The sequence below is a fragment of the Malus domestica genome, chromosome 05 (genome assembly GCF_042453785.1).
Source record: "Malus domestica chromosome 05, GDT2T_hap1".
In the NCBI taxonomy this organism is placed as follows: Eukaryota; Viridiplantae; Streptophyta; class Magnoliopsida; order Rosales; family Rosaceae; genus Malus; species Malus domestica.
Window position 1 is genome coordinate 40001504 of NC_091665.1, and position 22962 is coordinate 40024465.

The 22962-nt window shown below is 37.0% G+C and overlaps 2 protein-coding genes and 1 pseudogene across 2 annotated transcripts; 1 reads left to right on the forward strand and 2 right to left on the reverse strand.

The window, feature by feature from the left end:
• The first annotated feature begins 8948 nt into the window (after positions 1-8948).
• On the forward strand, positions 8949-13317 carry LOC103435184 (LOB domain-containing protein 36-like). Its single transcript, XM_070821656.1, has 4 exons — positions 8949-9211; positions 9477-9548; positions 9830-10705; positions 12874-13317. The coding sequence occupies exon 3, from the start codon at positions 9864-9866 to the stop codon at positions 10653-10655; it is 792 nt and encodes a 263-aa protein (XP_070677757.1). The 5' UTR covers positions 8949-9211; positions 9477-9548; positions 9830-9863; the 3' UTR covers positions 10656-10705; positions 12874-13317.
• A 1807-nt stretch (positions 13318-15124) lies between these two features.
• LOC103435205 (peroxisome biogenesis protein 7-like) lies at positions 15125-16363 on the reverse strand (annotated as a pseudogene).
• A 1429-nt stretch (positions 16364-17792) lies between these two features.
• On the reverse strand, positions 17793-19589 carry LOC103435185 (phospholipase A1-Igamma1, chloroplastic-like). Its single transcript, XM_008373584.4, has one exon. It carries the CDS (start codon positions 19399-19401, stop codon positions 17842-17844), a length of 1560 nt encoding a protein of 519 aa, XP_008371806.1. The 5' UTR covers positions 19402-19589; the 3' UTR covers positions 17793-17841.
• Positions 19590-22962: the final 3373 nt, after the last annotated feature.

Here is a 22962-nt window from a genome sequence, read left to right on the forward strand (position 1 = left end):
GGTTCGAACACATGACGGGAAGGATTTGGATCCCATGGGGGGATTGCTTTGCGAATGGGAAAGTGACACGTGTCGGGGTGCGTCAGGGTTGTGTGGAGTGACAGTTAAGCAGTGAGAGAACTTTGCCGACAGTCGAAGGAATGATCCACGATAAGTGAAAACAAGTTGTCCAGTTTTATCTTTTACCGTTGACACGTGGACGGAAGTAATTGGGTTTCACTGTGATGGGTCCACCTTGGTTTCGTTTTCTTTGGAGGAAAAGGTTGGCACGTGAAGTTATGTGGGACCTAGAAACTGACGCGTGTGAGTTTCGGATGGTGAATTGTGGATGAGGGAGGATCAGAACCGTAGGATGGAGTTGGAAGTTGTTTGATCCAAAGGTAGAACAAATGTTTTAAGTTTCAAATATGCCATAGATTGTTGCTTAGAGTTGTGCTAATTTGTATTATGAAGGGACAATTAAGGGTTAACAACTTATCAGTGAGGTTAAAACCGAAGTGATTATGCCTCCAAATGTTTCTTTGTGACTTTATGTGAGGGAGGGTGGTCGGTACATGGCTGAAAACTCCATACAATTGTGGTAGTGTTGGAGCGGAAAAATTCAGTCACTTTAATCCTCCATCAACAAGTGATAGACATTATTTTCATTTGCTATCAATGAGGGAAGAGGGAGACATGTAATAAAACACTCAAATGCTAAGTCAATGTTTGTTCAGGATGCTTGTAAAATATAGAACAATCTCTTTCTTTTCTCTTTTCCCTTTCCCCATTTGGGTGGTATTCTAGGCCTTTTATAGGCATAAAAGGCTTGAGCTCCAAGTCCCAGTATCTCACTCCATGTTCCTTAGCAGTGGCTCGTTCATGTTGTTATATTTTAGCCCCACTCCCGTATTTTTTAGATGCATCGAAGTGGCTCGTTGCTTGAGTCTTAATTTTTGCATCCATAAGTAGATTATATGATGAAGTAGGTTATTATTTGTAATACTTAAACGTGATCTTAGTGTAATTTTTTTTTTTTTTTTTTGAGGAATGAGTAAGAATCGAAATTCAAACTAATTGTTGAGGTGTAAGTACTATATCGTTAAGTCTGGAGTGTCTCACACCATATTTAAAGTACCCACAATGCAAATGATGTATACAATTACAAGTGAAAGAGAAGAAATTTAGAATAAAAAATAAATCTCACCGGTCATCATATTTTTTATGAAAATAATTTCACCGATACCATAACATTTCAAACTAGTAATACAAAGTCATGAGAAAGATCGATAAAGCGACAAATGATTATTTGTAGTCGATTAAACGCAAATTTGTTTTATATATGGTAATAATTTTATGAAATAGTTGTAGTTTTGTTAGCAAAAAAAATCAGCTGACATTGATGGATCACCTATTTCTGGGTGAAAACGACAAGTGTGGGTTACAGAAAGTGACATATCGTACGAATCGTCATCAAACATTTGTCTGAACAAGTTGGGTTTGTTGAATAATTGTTCCTAGATATTTTCTTTACTTGGCTTTCAATTGGAAAAATGGGAAATATGATAAGCATACAAACCAACTCTGAATAGGATAAGCTGTCAATGAAAGTTGATTGAGTTGGTAAAGATTGTTTTATTCGTTAAATTAAGGCTTAGATTTGAGTTTCGTTGTCGGCAACTCCTCATGTTAAGCGATTTGAACCAACAAAATAAGAGGCTAAGAGCCCCCCAGTAATTCCTCTAAAAGACTTATGATATGCTTCACCCTGAAATGGGTAGCCTTCCCTCTTCCTTAATTTTTTCACCAAAAATTTTTTAGATTGGAAAAGTTATAATAACATTGTTAATAACGATCCTCAAAGATTTTATAGTTCTAATATCACCTAGTAATAAGATTTTTCATTGTAAATTTGTTATTATTTGAAGAGCAAGATACGCGAAAGATTTTCTCATGTAGCTAAGTTTTATTTTTAGTGATATCATTGTTTAGGAACACTCATAAAGTTTATTACTCGTCCAATGAACAATTCGAATGTATTGAATTTGAACTTGATGATATACGAAGACGAACTTTACGACATCTAGAGTTTGTAGGCAAACTAATTCTTCATTATATATTGGGAGATTATATTCACACATCTTAAATTACTTCTCTCATACCCTTTTAATTTTTTAATATTTTTCTATCAAGTGTTAATGGTGTGTAGAAAATATTAAAAAAGTAAAAATGTATGGATCAAGTAATTTGGGGTGTGTGAATATAATTTCTCTATATATTTCATGTACGTTGCTCTCCGTAGAGAGAAGGGGAGAAAAATAATATAATCTCATGGGCTTACTGATTTGTAGCCAAGACGTAAATATAAAGCCCGTAATATAATCGCATAAGACATCGGTTTTGTTTTGAAGGTTTGATTTTACGTTTTATGCATTTTGGTTTCGTGTTTCGATCATTAGGCGTAGGCTAAAAGGCTTGATAGCCGCTGAATTCACATTCTTTTCTGTCAAGTCTTGTGACTTGATAGAAGAAGTTGGCTGGAACTTTAATGTGTCAGTGTCACTAAACAGATGGATGTTGAAGCCAAGGGTTTGGAACTGGTAAGAAGAAGCTTCGACGACGAGAAGTTTCAAATTTTCGATTGTTTTTGCTACTTGTGTGTTTGTTGCTGTTAATTGATGCATGGTATCTGTTTTTCACACAGATATGGTAGTTTTCTGCATCTGCCCGTGATGCTTTGGACGCACAAATGTTGATTGTTGGCATACTCATTGGCACCGATATATTTGAGTTTCTCAAAATGATGTATTGGATAATATTAAGGGAGTTTTACCGAAAAGTCCACGGTATTATTCACTTTAACGAAAAATTACATTTTTACACTAAAAAGTCAAACCTAGTATTATTCACTTTACCCTTTATTTTGTCCTTATCGTTAAAACTCAAAGTTTTCAAACATTTTTCATTAGTTTTCCTTAATATTAACTTATCCCTTCGTTAATGATCCCTTCGCTTTGAAACGTCTTTTATTAATTTAAGGTTTAGAGAGAAACAATAAACATGACGGTTTAAGCATACATATAAACTTGAAAATAATTAAATATTCCAAATTTATATTTATTCATTTTGGGGTAGAGCTTGTATTGGACTCCGTATGAAGTGCATTTTCTGCGTGCTGAAGGGTTTACACAGTATTGTCTGTGTTTTTTCATTCATATGGATCTGCTGTTTGCTCTTATAGTTTATGGGTTCACTATTCAGAGCTTCACGTTTGAAGAGTAGAACGTGAAGTTTAAACGCAGTGATATGGCAATCAGCGCTTTATTCAACCCTTTTGATCGTGAAATGGTCACTTGGAAGAGGCCTGAGAAGGTCACCACTCAAACATATAAGAACTACGTGTTAATTCCTTTCCAGCAATCTCTGTTCAAAGATATGTATATAATGATTCACATTTGTAGACACAAATATTCAATAGGTGTCTGTCTAATTTTGTCTGAGACAAAATTCTCCTATACTTGATATTCGAGATTCAGAGTGAAGTTCACTTGCATTTAATAACTTTTGTGTTTCCTAGTTCCTTTGCTACATAGTACATACTGTTATTGTGCATGAAAACAAACGATTGATGGATACCGAAACTCACACAGAGGCAAGAAAACACTGATACTCAAGTATTCGCTTGATTTCTTACTTTTTCTAAGGTTTTTTTCCTATTTGTTGCTCATGAAACCATCTTTGTGCATATTCATGATACTTGAGTCTGTGTCTTAGACTTGTAAGTCTTTTTGTGATGAACATTTTTGTCTTTCGAATTTGAGTTGTGTGAATTTGGCATTTCGAATTTGATGAATTTACCCTGATTCTATTTTTGTAACATGAAAAGAAACGAAAAAGAAGGTTATTGAATTCCACATCTCCTCTGGACCTACATTTGTGATCCCTATTCTTTTTATCTCTTTACAGTTCATTCAGAAGAGGAGACTCGATGGTTTTGAAGATCCTTTCGTCTCCGGACATAAGAAAAACCAGGTAACAGAAGCAAACATTAGAATGGCCTTTGAGAAGGATGTTCTTGGTGATAATCACATTATTCGCTACTTCTGTACCTTTCCTTTCGCAAGTTCGTGTTCGTGTTTTCGGGTTATTTTTCTTTTCCTTTCCAGATGCTTAATTATGACTAGTTTCCTTCCAACTTTGTCATCATCAGAATCCAAGAATCCTACTTTGAACACATTGCGGATTTAACACTTCGAAAAGTCCTCCGGTGAAAAGCTAAATTCATCAAATGAAATGAATCTAGGAAAAATATTCTGGAGCATATAAACCTCGGATCCTGTTTATCATGAACCGCATGTCACATTGTCTATAATGACAAAAAATACAGAAAATGTAACACCCAAACCATTATTGTTTAATCTATTTTTTCCCATCTTGCTTTGTTTGATTTCATATTCGTGAATCTCCTTATGGTGTCAATCTTCTTCTCTTAAGCCTCGTTTAGTACAGATACAGATAATTGAATTAGAATGGATAGCTTTGTAAATCTAAATCATATTGATAGTCGAGGAGAATGATTTTTCATTTTGAGGTGATTAGACGTAAAGAGCACAATGAAACTCAAGTATGGCATACGCTACAAGGAGTACTATTAGTGCTATCTGGCCCAATTTTTACAACACCTTGTTATCTGATTATGTACATCTCTAACTTCCATTTGATGCTTTCACCTATTTTTTGTATTTTCTTCAATAAGAAATTTATTGTACAAATTTGGTGTCTTTGGCGTTACTTAATAAGTGAATCAACTTCTCAATACCCATTTATGAGAATGGAAAAATTAGTATTCGGTGTCTAATTACTAATATTCATTGACTGAAACCTTATTAGTTTTTAGATTTTGATCAAAGTCCCCAACATTAATGTAATAATGAATTTACATGTCAGTTACATAACTTTTTAAAATAAGAATTAATAATTGATTTAGAATTTTAATACTCGCACCTTTATTAAACTCCTAACTATTAATTTCAATTCAAAATATTTCCAAAGTAAATTGTAGTTATGGTCCCTTAACTTTAACTCAATTGGAGCAATGGTCTCTCAACTAAAAATTCATTACCATTGGTCTCTCAACTCATCAAAACGTGCAGCTATGATCCCTCAACTAAAAATTCATTACTATTGGTCTCTCAACTTTAATTCAACTGGATAAATGGTCATTTAACTTTAACCCAATTATAGCAATGGTTCTTCCAACATAACTCGTTTTGATAAAAATTTTGACGTAGATAACGAAAATGACCATAATTACACACTTTGATGAGTTAAGGGACCCTAATTATATAAATGGTTATTCCAACATAACTTGTTTTGACAAAATTTTGACGAAATTGATGAAAAATGAATATAGCTACACATTTTGATAAGTTGATGGACCAATGGTAATGAATTTTTAATTGAGGGACCATTGCTTTAATTTGATTAAAGTTGAGGGACCATTGCTACAATTTACTCATATTTCCAAAATAAATAAAAAAATTAGAATAAGTTTGTACCCATTAGCTTTTTAAAAAAAAAAAGTGTTTTCAAATTTTCAATTAACCCATTCATGTAATTTTTTTCAAATTTTTAATCTTAAAATGTACTCATTCTTAAATATACCAATTTGTTATATGTAAAATGTACCATATTTTTTTTTATATAAAATCTATTCAATTTTTTTCTAATTCATTTTTAAACTTATATGGGTAAATTCTTTTTTCTTTGATTTGAGAATGTATCCATGTCAAGTTTAATTGAATAAATTTACTAATGTTATTACGCCTAATATCTTTTTTTGTTGTTTTTTTTGATTTTTTGAAGAATGTACCCATGTTTTGTTACAATAATTTTTTGGTTAATTTTGATGAATGTACCCATGTTTATATATATATATATACACACACACACACACAATAATATATTTATATTTTAATATTTTTAATCCTACAAATTATTGTTTTTTATTTAAAATCTTATTAATATAAACAACTATAAATTTTAATTTTTAATTTAAGAAATATAGTAACATATATAGAAATAAATTACCACATTAATTTCAAGGACTTTGATAAAAAATTGAAAACCAACAAGGTTTTAGTCAAAGGATATTCATAGATAGAGATCGCATCCAAAGTCTTCCTATAAGAATAGTGGTGAATCAACATCTTGAGCTCTAAACCTGCAAAAGGTCATATGTCATTCTTTCACAAGGTCATATGTCAATTATAATTGTCACAAAGACATTTCAATCTCCCCCTGGCCACAAGTCTGGCTATCACACCAGCAGCGGGTTTCGAATCCGAGACCCCCGATTTTTAGTATTAAGGAAGCCTCGTAATCTGTCATTTACCACTAGTCCACCAGCTTGTGGTTTGTTATAAATAAGTTTGGGTAAAGTACAAAACACTACCTTAACTATTGGTGTCACGACACTTTCATACCTTATCTTTTAAAATTGACAATGTTATACCGCATCTTACCAATTTGTAACAATGTCATACCTCCATCAGTTTTTCTGTTAATTTCTCTATTCAATGCTGATATGGCCCGACACGTGTCCCACTCACTAATCCAGCTGGATTAAAAAATAATTAAATATTTAAAAATTAAGAATAAAAAAACAAAAACAAAAAAATTTCCTAGGGGTGCGGCATCTTTCCTTCTCCCGCACCAATTTCAATTTTTTTGTTCCTCTCTCCTCCTTCTTCATCATCTTCTTCTTCTCCTGGGCGATTTATCACTTTTTTTTTTTGTTTTCAATTTTTTTTGTTCTTCTCTCTCCTCCTCCTTCTTCTTCATCTTCTTCTTCTTCTCTTGGGCCAAAACTGGATTTGTCACTTTTTTTTTTCGTTTTCAATTTTTTTGTTCTTCTCTCTCCTCCTTCTTCTTCTTCATCTTCTTCTTCTTCTCTTGGGCCGAAACATCCAATCACTTTTTTTTTTTCGTTCTTCTTCACTTTTTTTTTTCTTCTCTCTCCTCCTCCTTCTTCTTCGTCTTCTTCTTCTTCTCCTGGGCCGAAACATCCAGTCACTTTTTTTTTTTTCATCTTCAATTTTTTTTGTTCTTCTCTCTCCTCATTCTTCTTCTTCTTCTCCTGGGCCGAAACATCCAGTCACTTTTTTTTTTTTTGGGTAAAGTACAAAAAACTACCTCAACTATTGGGGTCACGACATTTTCATACCTCATCTTTTAAAATTGACAATGTCATACCTCATTTTACGAATTTGTGCCAATGTCATACCTTCCGTTAGCCTGGCCGTTAATTTATCAGTTAAATGCTGACGTGACTTGATTCAGATCCTACTTTCTATTAAAAAATTAATAAAATATTATTAAAAACTAAAAAAAATCGTTTAATATTTTTTAAATATTAAAATAATGAAAAAAGTTAAATATATATATATATATCTCTTTTTTTTCTTTTTCTTTTCTCTCTCTCTTCTCCTTCTTCTTCTGCATCCCTTTTTTTTTTCTTTTTCTTCTCTCTCTATTGTTCTTCTTCTGCACGGACGAGCTGGGTTTCTCCTTTTTTTTATGTTTTATTTTTTTTCTTCCTCTTCTTCTTTTTGGGTTGTAGGTTGGCTTTAGGGGGAGGGACGAACTAGGTTTTTTTTTTCTTTCTTTCTCTGTATCTCTCTCTCTCTTCTTCTTTTTCAGGAGGTTAGGTTGGGGGGGGACGAACAAACTGGTTTCCTTTTTTTTTTTCTTCTCCCTCTCTCATTCCTTCTTTTTCTTCTTCTTCTGGAGGTTGGGTTGGGGGGAGTAGGGGACGGACGAACTGCTCCTCCTCCTTTTTTTTCCTTTCCTTCTCTCTTCTTCCTTCTTCTTCTTCTTCTTCTTGGGGGCTGGTGGATTTTGGGTTGCAGGTGTGGGGATCTTGGGATCTTGGGGGGGGTGGGGGGTGGGGTTGGTGCGGTGAGGGATGTGACCGGATCTGGGCGAGGGGGGGAAGGGACAAAGGTTTTTTTTTTTCCTTCTCTTCTTCTGTTTTCTGGGTTGCAGAGGGGGTGGAGGGGGGATGGGGGAGAAGAGAGAATGACGTCGGCCGGGGGGGGGGGGGGGTGGGGAGGGACGAAGGTAGGTTTTTTTTTTTTTTTTTCCTTCTTTTTTCTGGGTTGCAGCTGGTAGATAGGGGAGAAGAGGAGAGGAGGGAGGGAGGGAGGGAGGAAGGAAGGAAGGAGAGGGTGGGGAGGGACGAAGCTTTGGTTTTTTGTTTGTTTGTTTTTGTTTTTACTTTTCTTTATTATTTTAATATTTAAAAAATATTAAATAATTTTTTTAGTTTTTAATAATATTTTATTAATTTTTTAATAGAAAGTGGGTCCCGAATCAAGCCACGTCAGCATTTAACTGACAAATTAACGGTCAGGCTAACGGAAGGTATGACATTGGAACAAATGCGTAAAATGAGGTATGACATTGTCAATTTTAAAAGATGAGGTATGAAAGTGTTGTGATACCAATAGTTGAGGTAGTTTTTTGTACTTTACCCTATTTTTTTTTCGTTTTCAATTTTTTTTGTTCTTTTCTCTTCTTCTTCTTCTTGGGCCGAAATTGGGTTCGATTTTTTTTTTTCTGGGTTGCAGGTAGAGTGAAAAGGGGCCGAAGATGAAGATGGGGAGGAGACAGATAGGGTTCTTCTTCTTATTCTTGGGCCGAAACTGGGTTCGAATTTTTTTTTGTTTCTGGGTTGTAGGTAGAGGGAAAAGGGGAAGAAGATGAAGATGGGGGAGGAGAGATGAGTGCGCGTTGGGTTGGGGGGGGACGAACTGGGTAGGCAGAGTGAGGGAGTGGCGAGAAAGTGGGGAGAGAGGCGAGAAAGGGGGGAAAGAGAGAGAGGAGAGAGTGAGTGGTGGAGGACGGGTGGGAAGGGGTTTTGGGTTGTAGAGAGAGTGGCGAGAAAGGGGGGGAGAGAGAGAGGAGAGAGTGAGAGATTTAATATATATATATATATATATATATATTTTATTTTATTTTATTTTATTTTATTATTAAAAATATATTTTATTATTTTTTAATCCAATTGGATTAGTGAGTGGGACACGTGTCGGGCCACGTCAGCATTTAACAGAGAAATTAACAGAAAAACTGACGGAGGTATGATATTGTCACAAATTCGTAAGATGCGGTATAACATTGTCAATTTTAAAAGATGAGGTATGAAAGTGTCGTGACACCAATAGTTGAGGTAATTTTTTGTACTTTACCCAATAAGTTTCTATATATTATTTTGCCTAATTGCTTTCTCTATTTTTAATATTACCATATATAATGTGCCTAATTAATTTCTATGTTAACATACACCATATATATATATTCTGCCAGTTCTCCTTTTTATTAGTAGCACAGGGCTCCGGAGAGAAGAAAAAAAAAACCACTCTCTCTCTTCCCCTCTTCACTCTCTTAAACACTCCCCTCTAATTAATTTGCATTTCTTTTCTCCTCATCCAAAGACCGATAGACGAAGACGACAAAGGGGATTCGAAATTGTGGAGAGATATCGCTTCGCCTATCCATCTATTTAGGTATATATATACCATTCTTCCTCGATGTTTCTTCATTAATTGTCTAGCTAGGGTTAGGGTTAGGGTTTTTTTTCCCAATGAACTCTCAAAATTTGGCTCTTGAACTCTAATTATCCTCAGCATGGGTTAAAGAATAATTGATCATCAAGAAATGGATTAAATTTAGGGTTAATTACGTTTTTAATTAATTATTTTGGTTTTCTTAATCCCAATTCTCTTACATAATATATTTTATCGTGCTCTGACGATTAGATTCTGTTCTTGTTAATTCCTCTTTGCAGTTTGTTGTGACAAATCAAGTAAAACCTAAAAACAATGTCGTCAAACACTCATTCACCGTGCGCTGCGTGCAAGTTTTTACGGCGAAAATGCACACAAGAATGCGTGTTCGCCCCCTATTTCCCACCCGACCAACCTCAAAAGTTCGCAAACGTTCACAAGGTTTACGGTGCGAGCAACGTCGCCAAGATCCTGAACGAACTCAATGTTGCACACCGTGAAGATGCGGTGACATCATTGGCCTATGAGGCGGAGGCTCGTCTTCGGGACCCGGTGTATGGGTGCGTTGGTTTCATCTCAATCCTCCAGAACAGGCTCAAGCAAGTCCAGACTGACCTCTACAACGCCAAGAAAGATCTGTCTGCCTATATTGGCCCTCAGGCAATGATGATCCCCGTTTTTCCTCCGCCCCAACAAACAGACATGAACGGGTCTGTGCCTATGTTGGGGGTTTCCACTGGCCCTCCGCCCCAGCAGGGCTGTGGTGGAGGTCAGCTTGTGATTCGCGACCAGCATCAGCAACAATTGTTCGAGGCTCATCAGCAAGATCTTGTGAGGTTCAATATCAATGGTATGGACACCGCAGCGAGTTCAGTTACTGGAAATGGGTTTAATCAGATTCCCGCAGCTGCTGCTAGTAATGGTGTGGTGTCTGGTTCATTGGGTTTGGGTGGAGCTTTTGATAATAACCATTATAACCAGGTCCAACAGCAAGCAACTGCACATCATCAGAATTCCCTTGAATATCAGCTTCAGGCTCAGCTGATGCTCCAACCACAACCGGCGGCCGAGCAATCGCAGCAGAAATCAGAAGGCGAGGAGAGTTGAGATTCTCCCTTGCATGCCTTCCTTCTTCAATAAACAATTTCCCATCCTTGGTATGTACTATGCAGAACACTTTCTTTATTATTTATATATTGACAGAGTAAAACTGTACCAATGAAAATAAAAATAAATTGTTTTTGAGTCTCCAAAAATTTATTTTGTACTTCAATTTTTTAAAAATACAAAGGAAATTTGTATAGAAAGAACTGTATGATGACATTTTTGGAGTTTCAATATAACTGCTCCAAAGCCAAAATAAAAAAGGTAGAATTCTGGTTAATTTTTCTGTTTGGTGGTTCTCTACTTGTTTTATTAATTTGTATTAAGTGATTGGGTCTTAGGTTTTAAGTTTGTTCTTCAGAAAGTGCTTCCACTATTCTTTTCTTAAACTTGCAAGTGTTATAATGCTTTGAAATGCAATTTAAATTAATGTTCCACGACTAAACTAGCAACCATATCAACATGCTTATATCTTTCCCGATTATGTATGATTCTTTTCGGAAGAATTTTATTGGAATTATATATTAATTCTTACTGGAAATAAATCCATTGCTCTATTGCATGATACATATACTTTCGTGAGTAACGTATCATTTGCATACCAAAATACGTGTGATGACATTTTTGGAGTGTCAATATAACAGCTCCAAAGCCAAAATAAACAAGGTAAGATTCTGGTTAATTTTTCTGTTTGGTGGTTCTCTACTTGTTTTATTAATTTGTATATATTAAGTGATTGGGATCTTAGGTTTAAGTTTGTTCTTCAGAAAGTGCTTCCACTATTCTTTTCTTAAACTTGCAAGTGTTATAATGCTTTGAAATGCAATTTAAACTAATGTTTCACGAATAAACTAGCAGCCATATCAACATGCTTATATCTTTCTCGATTATGTATGATTCTTTTCGGGAGAATTTAATTGGAATTATATATTAATTCTTACAGGAAATATATATTACCATTGCTCTATTGCGTTATACATATACTTTCGTTAGTAAAGCATCATTTGCATGCCAAAATACGTGTGGGGAAAAAGTGATTAGGAATATGGACTTGTTACTTTATTTTTCTGAAAAGGGGGAGTTGAATTAATTAGTAGTTAATTGTTAGGTATTTAATTTGAAACTAATTTATAGTTTTTAAAGACGATGAGTGTAAATATCACAACTAATACTCGTTGATTTAAAATACACAAGAAATAGATCCAAGAAAGATACCAAACTTGTTCTAAAACTTCTTCAAGGGTTTTCTTGGGATTCATGAAACATTTGATCACTAGTGTACGCTTAATAAGTTTTTCTCATTTCTTCAATGTCAACTTATTTACATATATGGTGTGCAAAATCAACTCTTTAATTTCTTTTCTATTTTTCGTTTTTTTGAGAGAAGAGTCTTTCGTTCTTGGTTTATTGTGGTGAGAAAGTTTGTTTCTGTAATCTAAAGTCTATATGCTGAATATTGTGTATTTTGAATTTGTCTTGATATAAGTTTGATTTTCGTTTAATCACTTGAGTTGCAAGTATTTTTTGCACTTTGTAATTTGTCTTTTCTATATCAAAACTTGTAATTCGACTTGTCATTTGGCATGTATGTAATGGAAGGGCTCTCACATAAACCAATCACTTTCTCTTGACATTATATCTGCCCCTTGACATAGACACTCTCTCTTCTTACCTTTAATACATCGATCTGGCTAGTCTGTTTGACAAAACTAGCTCAGACAACCACACCCTCCAATGTGAGAAGATCACAAACTCCCTTATGTTAAAACCATATAACCAACTTCAATGTCTACACACACATACACATACGAAACTCGAAATGAAATTAATTGCTTATCAAGAAATAAATTAGGCGATACTAATTTATTTCTGTTAAATCTTAATATTGTCAAAGTAAAATACTAAACTACATTGGAAATTTATTTACCAAAAAAATAAACTACAATAGAAATTTAACACCTACGCTACTAGATGTACTTGCTTATAGTTCTTTGCTCATTTTTTGTCCTAGTGTAGTTTCCTAAGGGTGCTATATGTATTGAATGAAAAATTCTATATTTAAGGGGGCTCATGTACGTAACTGTTTGAATTTGCCATACAAAGGTTTAATTAGGGTTTAGAACTGTGGATCTTGTAACGCAACTTAGTCTTTCAAGACATTGTTGTTAATTAAATGATTATTGTTTGACTCATTTCCTCTCTTTCCCTCCATTCTTTGCAGTTTAATTTGTAAGTCCAGCTCTAGCGCAGAGATGAAGATACAAATATACTGAAAGAGAACTCCATATATGAGACTGAATGAAGATGTGCAAGTGTAGCCAAACACTATAAGTTGATGAGGGATTGGTTTGAGCTTAAAAGAACAACTCGGTTTGGTGATGTGATTGAATTGTAAACTTATGTTCGTTCTTGAGCAAAGACTTTCTTCACGAATTGCATCCTCCTTCATTTCCTAGTTTAATTACTTGTCGCAGTGCTTGGGTTTTACTGTTTACAACGACAATTGTTATTATTGGTAATAAGCAGTGGTCAATTGTTGTAGTAGTTCTTAGAATGTGACAGTCGTACTGTGCGTTCTGGACGTCTTATATTTACCAAATAAGAAACTGTCATCATGTAATAATTTCTCGTTTAGTTATATATGGAGTATCTAAATATCTTTACACTTTCTTGTTTCCAGTTTTACATGTGTTGATGCACAAAACTGGAGGGGTCTTGGAACAACGTAAATCCGACCGTGAATCTGCAAAAAAGTAAAGAACACAGGATGTATCGTGGTTCACCCCAATGTTTGGGCTACGTCCACACTGATATTGTATTTCTCTGTTTGTGAAAGGATGAGAGGGTGAGAGCTTCTGAGGGTGAGAGAGCTATTCCCATGGCCTAAGAATTGGCCTCCCTTAATGAGGAGAGTGAGGGGTCCTTTTATAGAATAAAGGCTCATCACTTATTACATATTTGCTCCTTCATTTATTACATAATTACATTTGAGTCCCCCGAGTATTTATACGAGATCTAAATATGGAGGCCCTAAGTATGGTACAAACAATAGTCCCCCAAGTCTTTAGTCAAGAGAGTTTTTTGGTTGGAGACTTGAAATTCAGTCCATGTGTGGGCCGAAGTAACTAGATGTCGTCTTGAACTGATGCTCGATATGAGGCGATGCTCAATCTGAAATAATGCTCAACTAGAAGTAGCACATGTTGCGATGCTACTCGGTTTGTGGCTTATGTTGTTTTAGTTGGCTCGGCTTGTGGTGTTGAAGATGAGGGAGTCCCTTTTATAGAATAAGGGCTCGCTCTTCAATACATAAATGATGGGCTAGAGTTGATGCTCGCAGCAAGGCGGTTGCTCAGTAGGTGGCGATGCTCTCTAATGATGGTGATGGAGTCCCTTTTATAGAATAAGGGCTCGCTCTTCAGTACATGAATACTGGGTGTTCTCCAGTGAAAGTGAAGGAGTCCCTTTTATAGAATAAGGGCTTGCTCCTTAGTACATAAATAATGAGCTAAGTCCCCCAATTATTTTTCATGAGGCCCAGTTGAGGCCCAATATATGGTACATAATGTAGTCCCCCAAGTCTTCAGTCAATAGAGTCTATTGGCTGAAGACTTCAAATTGAATCCATGTATAGGCCGAAATGGCGGTTGTTTGGAGGCGGTATTTGTATACCCTGCACTGAAGCTTTGTAGGTGAAGCTTTGCAAGTAAAGCTTTGAAACTGGAGCTTTTGTAAATGAAGCTTTTGAAGCTGGAGTTCTCGAAGCTGGAGCTCTGTAAATGAAGCTTTCGAAGCTGATTGACATGAGTGATGCTCATGAATGTTTTGATTGACATGAATGATGCTCATGGATGTTGACACGAGTGATGTTCATGAATGTTAACATGAGTAATGCTTATGAATGTTGACATGAGTGATGCTCATGAATGTTGACATGAATGATGTTCATGAATGTTTATGCATGATTGACATGAGTGATGCTCATGAATGTTTATGTATGATTGACATGAGTGATGCTCATGTATAATTTTGGAGTATTGGACGTACTTTTGATCACCTAGTGGGTGATAATAGCGGCAGGCTGCCGAATAATTTTGGAGTACTGGACGTACTTTTGATCACCTGGTTGGTGATAATAGTGGCAGGTTGCCGAATAATTTTGGAGTACTGGGTGTACTTTTGATCACCTGGTTGGTGATAATAGCGGCAGGTTGCCGAATAATTTTGGAGTACTGGGTGTATTTTTGATCACCTGGTTGGTGATAATAGCGGCAGGCTGCCGAATAATTTTGGTGTACTGGGCGTACTTTTGATCACCTGGTTGGTGATAATAGCGGCAGGGTGCCGAATAATTTTGGAGCTATAGGGCCTAGCTCTTTTGAGTATATGGGTCTTCGCCCTCCACATGACATTGCAACCCATTATTTTGGGCTTGCCCTTTTTTTTTAATTTTATTTTATATTTTTTTATGATTACCCTCCGAAGTGACAACTCCAGGTCACTCCCTTATTGTTCCTCACGTTCCAGACTTTGATTGACTTGTCGACGGACGCCATGGCGATACAGCAGTCGTCGTACTTGTTCCAATCGTACGCGAGGATCTCGAGCTCATGCGCGAGGATGATCATGGTGGATCCAGGCTCTCGCACGTCCCACGCGCAGAGTGCAGTCGTCGGAGAGGTGAATACATCGGCATGGCGGGGGTTCCATACGGTGGGGTAAATGCAGTATGTGTGTTCCTTGAAGGTTCGAGCCGAGGTAGGGCGGTCAACGGTCCAGAGCTTAATGGTGTCGTCCCAGGAGGAGGTGAGGAAGGAGTCACGGCGCGTGGGGTTGTGATCGGCGGAGCTGACCTCGCGCGTGTGCTCGTGGAGGGAGCGAAGGGGGTTGGAGGTCGGGGGAGAGCGGTATCGTAAATCTTGACGGATCCGTCGGCGATGGCAGCGACTAGGAGGGAATCGTGGGACTCAGATTATGCGACGTCGTATACGCCGTCGGCGGTGTCGTAGGAGACGAGCTCGGTGATTGGTTGGCGGGGTACACCGGGGCCCAGAGGGGCGGGAGAGAGTTCGATGACGTGGAGGCGGCCGTTGCCGAGGATGCCGAAGTTTTGAGAGGTGGCGACGGCTGTGACTTGATAAAGTATGATTGAAGGAGGTGGAGGAAAAGAAGGAGACGGAAGCCCATTCATGCTTGTGATAACACCTATCATGTTACATTCCGCTCTGCATTAAGTTCATCACTTAAAAAAAGTCAACGTGCACTCCACTTACTGTATAAGAGAAAATATAGCTAATCCACGATGCGTTTAGAAGGATAAAGGGTTTAGTCCCAGTTGAATTTCTACTAATACAAAACACCCCTAGACGTGTCTAGCAATACATGCTGAGGATGGCATCTGCATGCTTTTGGACCGCTTTCCAACCCATGACTACGTGTTTTTCTTCCATATATAAGACTTGCACTGCACAACGTAACACATGTATACCTCCCACCATAGCATGAGTCATGTACACACGACCTGAGGCATTGATGGCCTCCAGAAACTTGCAGTTCACCTCGTTAATTACGCGGGTTTCATCACTTGGAGTTGGAGCCTTGTTGCTACTTGCCAATGGCGAAACCCTAAAACAGAACAAAGAGAAATTCCTCGGGACAACAATTTCAAACCTTTTGTCCATCCCCATAAGCCCTTCAAGACGCTTGGCCATTTTTACATCACTTCTAATATAAAGTTTCCAAGGTTAAGTTATTTGGCGCCTGAACAATAATAATATGTCTTGTACGTCCAATGGTGTGCCAAATTTCTCGTCCACTAATTGCTGGTTTGGTTATTTTGGTTGTTAAGTTGGGTTATTTTTCTCTGGCTATGGTTATATCACTGTCAATGACAAGATGATATAGCAGCAATGAATTCCGAGCTTCTACATTCATAAGAGGTCGCACTTGGTGCGATGACAAGTGCCTTCGCCCATGAGCGGTAGGTCTCGGGTTCGAGACTTGGGAGCAGCCTCTCCATAAATGGGGGTAAGGCTAGCCGACATTCACCTCTCCCAGACCCTGCGTAAAGCGGGAGTCTTGTGCACTAGGTACGACCTTTAGAAACAGTGCATTTACCTCAGTTAACAACATCAACTACATCTTGACTACTTTACTAATCGTTCAAGTTATGGCATGTCATCAATATTATTTGAATACAAATCTATGGAGAATCCAATTGAATCCTGTATCTCTCTCACTCTCAACAAAAAATTCTACACTTTCGAAGCTAACAAATAAATTGCCTACATACAAATATACTCATTGGAAGGTTGACACAAATTGATTTGATACCGATCTTTTATCAAGCACCATGCATGTATGCCCAGTTTGCCAGTTTGCCCCAACCATGGCCGCCACACAACCAAACAAAAAAAAAAAAATCTCATATGCAACTAGCTATTTATTATTTCATGGGGCTATAAGCACGCCAAAACTGTGTCTAATAATTATGATTTTGTTAGACAACAAAAACGGCGGAACCATACATTATTAAAGGCGTGGGAAATTATTTTGTTTATCTTATCAAAGTCAGCCAATAACATCTGAATTGAATTATTATTTTTATTGAAACACGTAATTAACATGATTTATAATATGAGTTTTGTTTATAAAAGTAGAGAAATTAAATATGTGGGAGTTGTTTGGAGTGGGCTGAAATGTCGAAAAACTATTAGATGATGAGCTGTATATATATGAGACCTATGTGAACATGTCATTATGCTCTTAGAGATAAACATAAGGTTTCAAAAATTTAAGTTGTCAGACAATGAGTCAAGCGTGTATGTTAAATTAACAAAACATTGTCTAGTTATAAAATGATCGGTATTTCCAATGACGTTATTCTTTATAATATGACACTGCAACACTTAGCGGTTCTTTTACAACCACTTTGTTTTTAGTCTTGTTCATTGTTTTGAAAACTAAAAATTGAAAATTATTTAGTTAGTGCTATGGCCGAGAAATCCTGTGCATTTGGGCGGAATATGGCAAGCGTTTTAAGAGAGAACCAATCGACCTGAGCATTCCAAAATTAAAATGACGAAGCACAGGGTAAAACACAGAGAACATTGAGGATGCTTAAAAAACAAGGCAAACAAGTAGGCCAAACATTCAAGTTCTTAATCAACCGTCAAAATTTACATGTTAATTAAGTACCACATAAAGATTTAAGTGTATAATCTGATGATGGTTGCATCATCTCTCCTTGAAGAGCATGAGCTTGTGCTTCTCTTGTAGGTGAAGGTATGTCTTCGGGGTCTCGTTTTGGTTTAACCCATCTCCCATGAGCGTTTCTTACTAGCCCCTTGTGTGGCAATTGATACCAACACTGTGGGATTTTAAGATCATCCACCAACATGTCGCATCCCTTGTTCACCAAGGCAATATCCCTCCTAGCATTTGATCTAAAAGTAGTTTCTGTACTAAAAAACCCATCCACAAGATGGAGGTATGTCTCGAGGCTATGAAACCCGGGCAGATTGAACCTGCCATGCTTGAGATAAGGCGAAGAACCAACTTCGAGCTTCAATTCAGCTCCAACATGTGTGTAAACCCAATCCAATGTTCCCGTAATATCATCAAACTTCTGAAGACTCTCATTCAAAACAAGGCCTGGCATTTTCGGAACCATGTCTTGTTTAACCACAACCCTCAATGTCTTGACTCCCATTTGGTGTAGCTCTTCCTTGAAGGCAATGTTTCCCACCCTAGGGGCACCAAAGGAAATTACGCTTATCGGAAGGCCAGGGAGTTTTTCGGCAGCTTCATAGGCATTGAGCAAAGCCAATGCACCTCCCAAGCTATGCCCTGTGATTGTAAGGCTCACTTCTTCACCTCTTGCTTGATACAACTCCACGAGCCTAGCCACTTCTTTCATGACTTGCTCTGATGCACTAGATCTGTTGTACCTTGTGGTGTCACTCTTGGCAGTGTAAATCCCATGGAACCCATGTTCCACTTTGGCATCTCCACTCCCAATCGGCTCCAATTTCCTTTGCATATCCTCATACCACTCTGATGGCGCCACGGTCCCCCGCCACGCCACCACAATGTCCCTCCTCCCAATCCTCCTAGTCTCCTCCTCATCGCTTACGGCAACATACCCCATCCAGTTGGAATGCTTGCTCCAAGTGTCAGCCAAGTGTGACCTCTCCAACCACTGTGGCATGTCGATGTGTGACATTGCATAAATGTACTTGCTAACATTGTAGCCATTTTTGTCTAGACCCAACACATCAAAAAGCTTGTTTTTGTTGTACCTGCAACTCCCGCAGTACTCGGAGAAGGAATCAAAATCGAAAGCGTCATACGTTGCTTGTGCAAACTCACCATATTTGACAATCTCCCTTCTTAGCCAAGGGTGGAGAGGGTCCAAAAGACCTTCCCAATCATTGGACCCGTGGATTTCGCGCCATTTTTCGGATATGATGTCTTTCGGAGAAGTTGTGGGAGTTGAATGCATCTCTTCCGTGAACAGATTCCAATTATTAGGGTTAATGTTGGTTCTTTGAGGAGTATCTATGTGGAGGTGAAGGAGGTTGGCTAGGGATTCAGCTAGACGGTTGGCTTTGTTTGATGTCTTGGTTTGATGGGGATGGTCAAGAACAGCTTCTTGATGATGACAAGCTCGGATTAGGGAAAACCGGGTTGCACCGGGGGCGGCTTGAGTGGCCGGAAGATATGTGTATATCATAGTTGATAGCGTCATGGTTGTCTGGATTTGTTGATGCTGCTCAAATTTCCAAGCACATAGCCGGAAAATAAAGGTTAAACTCTTGTGGTAGATGTATTAGGATTGACTATTGAGTGCTCTACCGCTGAAGCTATGAGCTCCGACGAGTTGGAAATAGAGCTCAGAAGATGGAGGAATTGAGTTTGGAATGAGAGAATGAGGCATTGAGAGATGAATTATATAAAAGCAAATTGGAATTAAACAATGAATGTGTGACGAGTGGGACAAAGACTACAACATGGAAATATGCGTATGTTTGATTGACCATGTATTTTATTTAGTATTGTTCTTGTTGATGGAGACAAGTTCACATGCGGAAGTATAATCTAATCTGTCAAATCTCCAGGCCTTTTCAAGCTTAACCTTGCTCAAGGAGAAATTATCAAGACTGCCACTCCCACAATGATGCATTGGCTGTGGACACGTAAATTTCAGTGGCATTTGGTAATTGTTTGAAATAACGAGGGTAATACATATAAAGATCATGTAAACTTCAAATTTAGTGACAACATTATTAAACAAATTAAAAATAAAATTAGGCATGGGAAGAAGTAGGTAATGACTTTATTGGACTTTCAACACGTAGTTGTGGATTCAATTCTCAATTTTCACACTTCCTTCTGGCTAAAAATCCGCGAATTCTTGTTAAAAACATGTGAATTTATAGTGGAGGTTTCATGTTGAAGAAGTCATTAGAATTATGACTTAGTTATATATTTTTTTTACTTTAAAGTGAAGACGTTATGTTAAATTTTCATTGTCTCTTATATAGATGATAAATTTGATATCTAGCTATGATCGGTCTGTTAGATGACTTAACCCAAATAGCAAAAATAGAAATTGTTTTTGCACCAATATAAAGTCTTCCTCATTTATTTCACTATTGAGGAATACATGATACTTTTTGGAATGTAAATACATAAAACACTAAATTGCACCCCAATTGTTAGTTACTACTATTGCACCCGGCACTAATAGTTGATTTACGAGATTCTTTTTTCTTTCTATAAATTGCTTTCAAATAAAAAGTATTCTTCACTAACATTAGTGGCTTACAGAAAGGGCAATGTTATCCACACACTCACTTATTTTTACTCTCTACCTTATATAGAAGTAACCAAACAAACAAAACAAGAAAGCAAAAAGCCATTTGATCAAAAAAAAAAAAAGGACAAAAAAAAATGATAAAAAAAAAGAAGCAAAAAGGTCATTCCAATTTGTCAAATTTCAATTTGCTCAAATCATCTTCCCAGCAAAGCAGGCGCAGAAATACTCAAATCATTTAGTTGACACGCTAGCAATATTTTGAGTATAGCTTACCGGTTTGATCCAGGCAATACCCTACTTTCTTAATCCAACTAGCAGTCTTTTAATAAGCAATAAGAACAAAGTAAACGGGAAATTTTGGTTTCCGAATAACTTAATCCAATTTAATCCAATTAGAAGAGTTCAATAGGCGATAACGCAAAGTAAATTGGAAATTTTGATTTCGGTATAATAGTCGATGCAAGTGCTTCCTATCAACCAGATAAAGAGGGGGCTGGGCGAGCAAAAAGTGCAATTGCACATGTCTCAAATTTGAATGAGGCCACTCCATAATTTTTGCCATCTAAAATGAATGGATCTTGTGAAGCATAAAAATTAGAGCTAAACATTGATAATGTTGTGATTGTGTTTGATATACCATTGAATTCTCATAGATTTTGATTCATATCAAAACTTTTGAACTTTTCCACAAAATGCAGCTTTTGTATTCTTAAAGTAATGAGTTCGGTAAATAATGAATATATATATATAATACTATTATATTATATATTCGGTTCGGATTCGGAAACGGATACGGATTGGAGACCTCTATAACCATATCCAAAACCATAACCGAATAATATTCACGGTTTTTTCCCATATCCAAAATATACCCGAATTTTCATACCCCAATCCAATCCATTCGGGCGGTTATCCACTAAAACGATTAGAATTGCTATCCCTACTTAACTATGGTTGTTCAAATAGGAAGGGATGGAAAAAAAAAAAAAAAAAAAAAGAGAGAATCTTACAAAAAAAAGGGATGTGCTATCCACACATCCCTTTTTACTTCTCACACACCCCTTGTTAATTTTTGTCCGTTGATCTTCTTCAATTCATCCGATCCGACTGCCGAAAATAAAAAAGGTGTGGGAGAAGTAAAAAGGAGTGTGTGGATATCACACTCCAAAAAAAAATTTCACTGCTCTACCAACATTGTGTAAGATTAGGTTCCATTCTTTTGGAGTCAATGACTCTAGTTTGTCCATATAATCCTTTTATTACTGTGCTGATGTCATCCACACTAAGTTTAGGGTGATTTTGTATAAAATCAATTTAAAAGTTATGATATTAACAATAGGTCAATCAAATTTATTGGAATTATAAGTAGATCAATGAAACTTTAAGATATATTAAAACACCTCAATCAAATTAAAATTACAAATGATGCCATTACCATTTAAAACACCAAACATTTCCATCTCTTTCATTGTAAATCGCACCTCCCACCACCTTCAACCTCCATTTTTCTTGCAGTGTCTGTTTCCTGTTCTGTGATTGTGCATTTGGATTAAAAAAGGTTTGGATTCATACACTGTTTCTTGTCATATGATTGTGCATTCGGATTCAAATAGGTTTGTGGATTCAGACACTTACACTTCATTGTAGTGTCTGTTTCATGTTCTGTGAGTGTGCATTGAGATTCAAATCGGTTTGTGGATTCAACACCCCCTTCAAATCCCCTTGCCCCGCCTCCGATTCCAAACCCTGGCCGCCCGAAATCGAGTCCTTCCTCGACAATTCAATCTAAGAAATTCGAAATTTGACCCCTAATTCAATTTTTTGCAATTTTTCCAGAACAAAAAAAGAAGATGAAAATTTAAGAGAGAGAAAGAGAGGGACCTGTGGGCAAAGAAGACGGCGCGGTGGAGGAAGACAACCGGTGAGGCAGTGGATGCGATCGACGAGCGACTGGTCAATTATCTGGCAGCCGAATTGGTCGATGAGCTAGTCGTATTCGATTTTCCTGCCACCTTTGGTCGACACCATCCATGGATTCACTACTTGCTCCTCTCTTCCTTCTGTTATGGTTCTGCCTCTCCCTCTCTTTTCTACATTGTCACACACACACACACACACACACTCTCTCTCTCTCTCTCTCTCTCTCTCTCTCTCTCTCTCTCTCTCTCTCTCTCTTTCTCTCTTTCTCTCCACCGTTTGCTCACTGTCTGTAAAAATCGGCGGTGTCTTCTTCTTCCTTTCTTTTTCTTCGGATGGTATTTTGGTGTTTTCATGAATTTGATAATGACTTAAAGCTTTTGTGGCATTCATTATTAATCTATGCCTAATTAATAAAAATATATCATTGATTAAGTCCAAAACAAAAATATGTCATTGATATATGGCTTAATAGTAAGTTTTTATTGACCTTTGGCCAAAATTATCTTAAAATTGATATGCAATAGTGCTATATAGTAAAAATTTTGCCTTATTAGCAGTTTAAAATCTCGT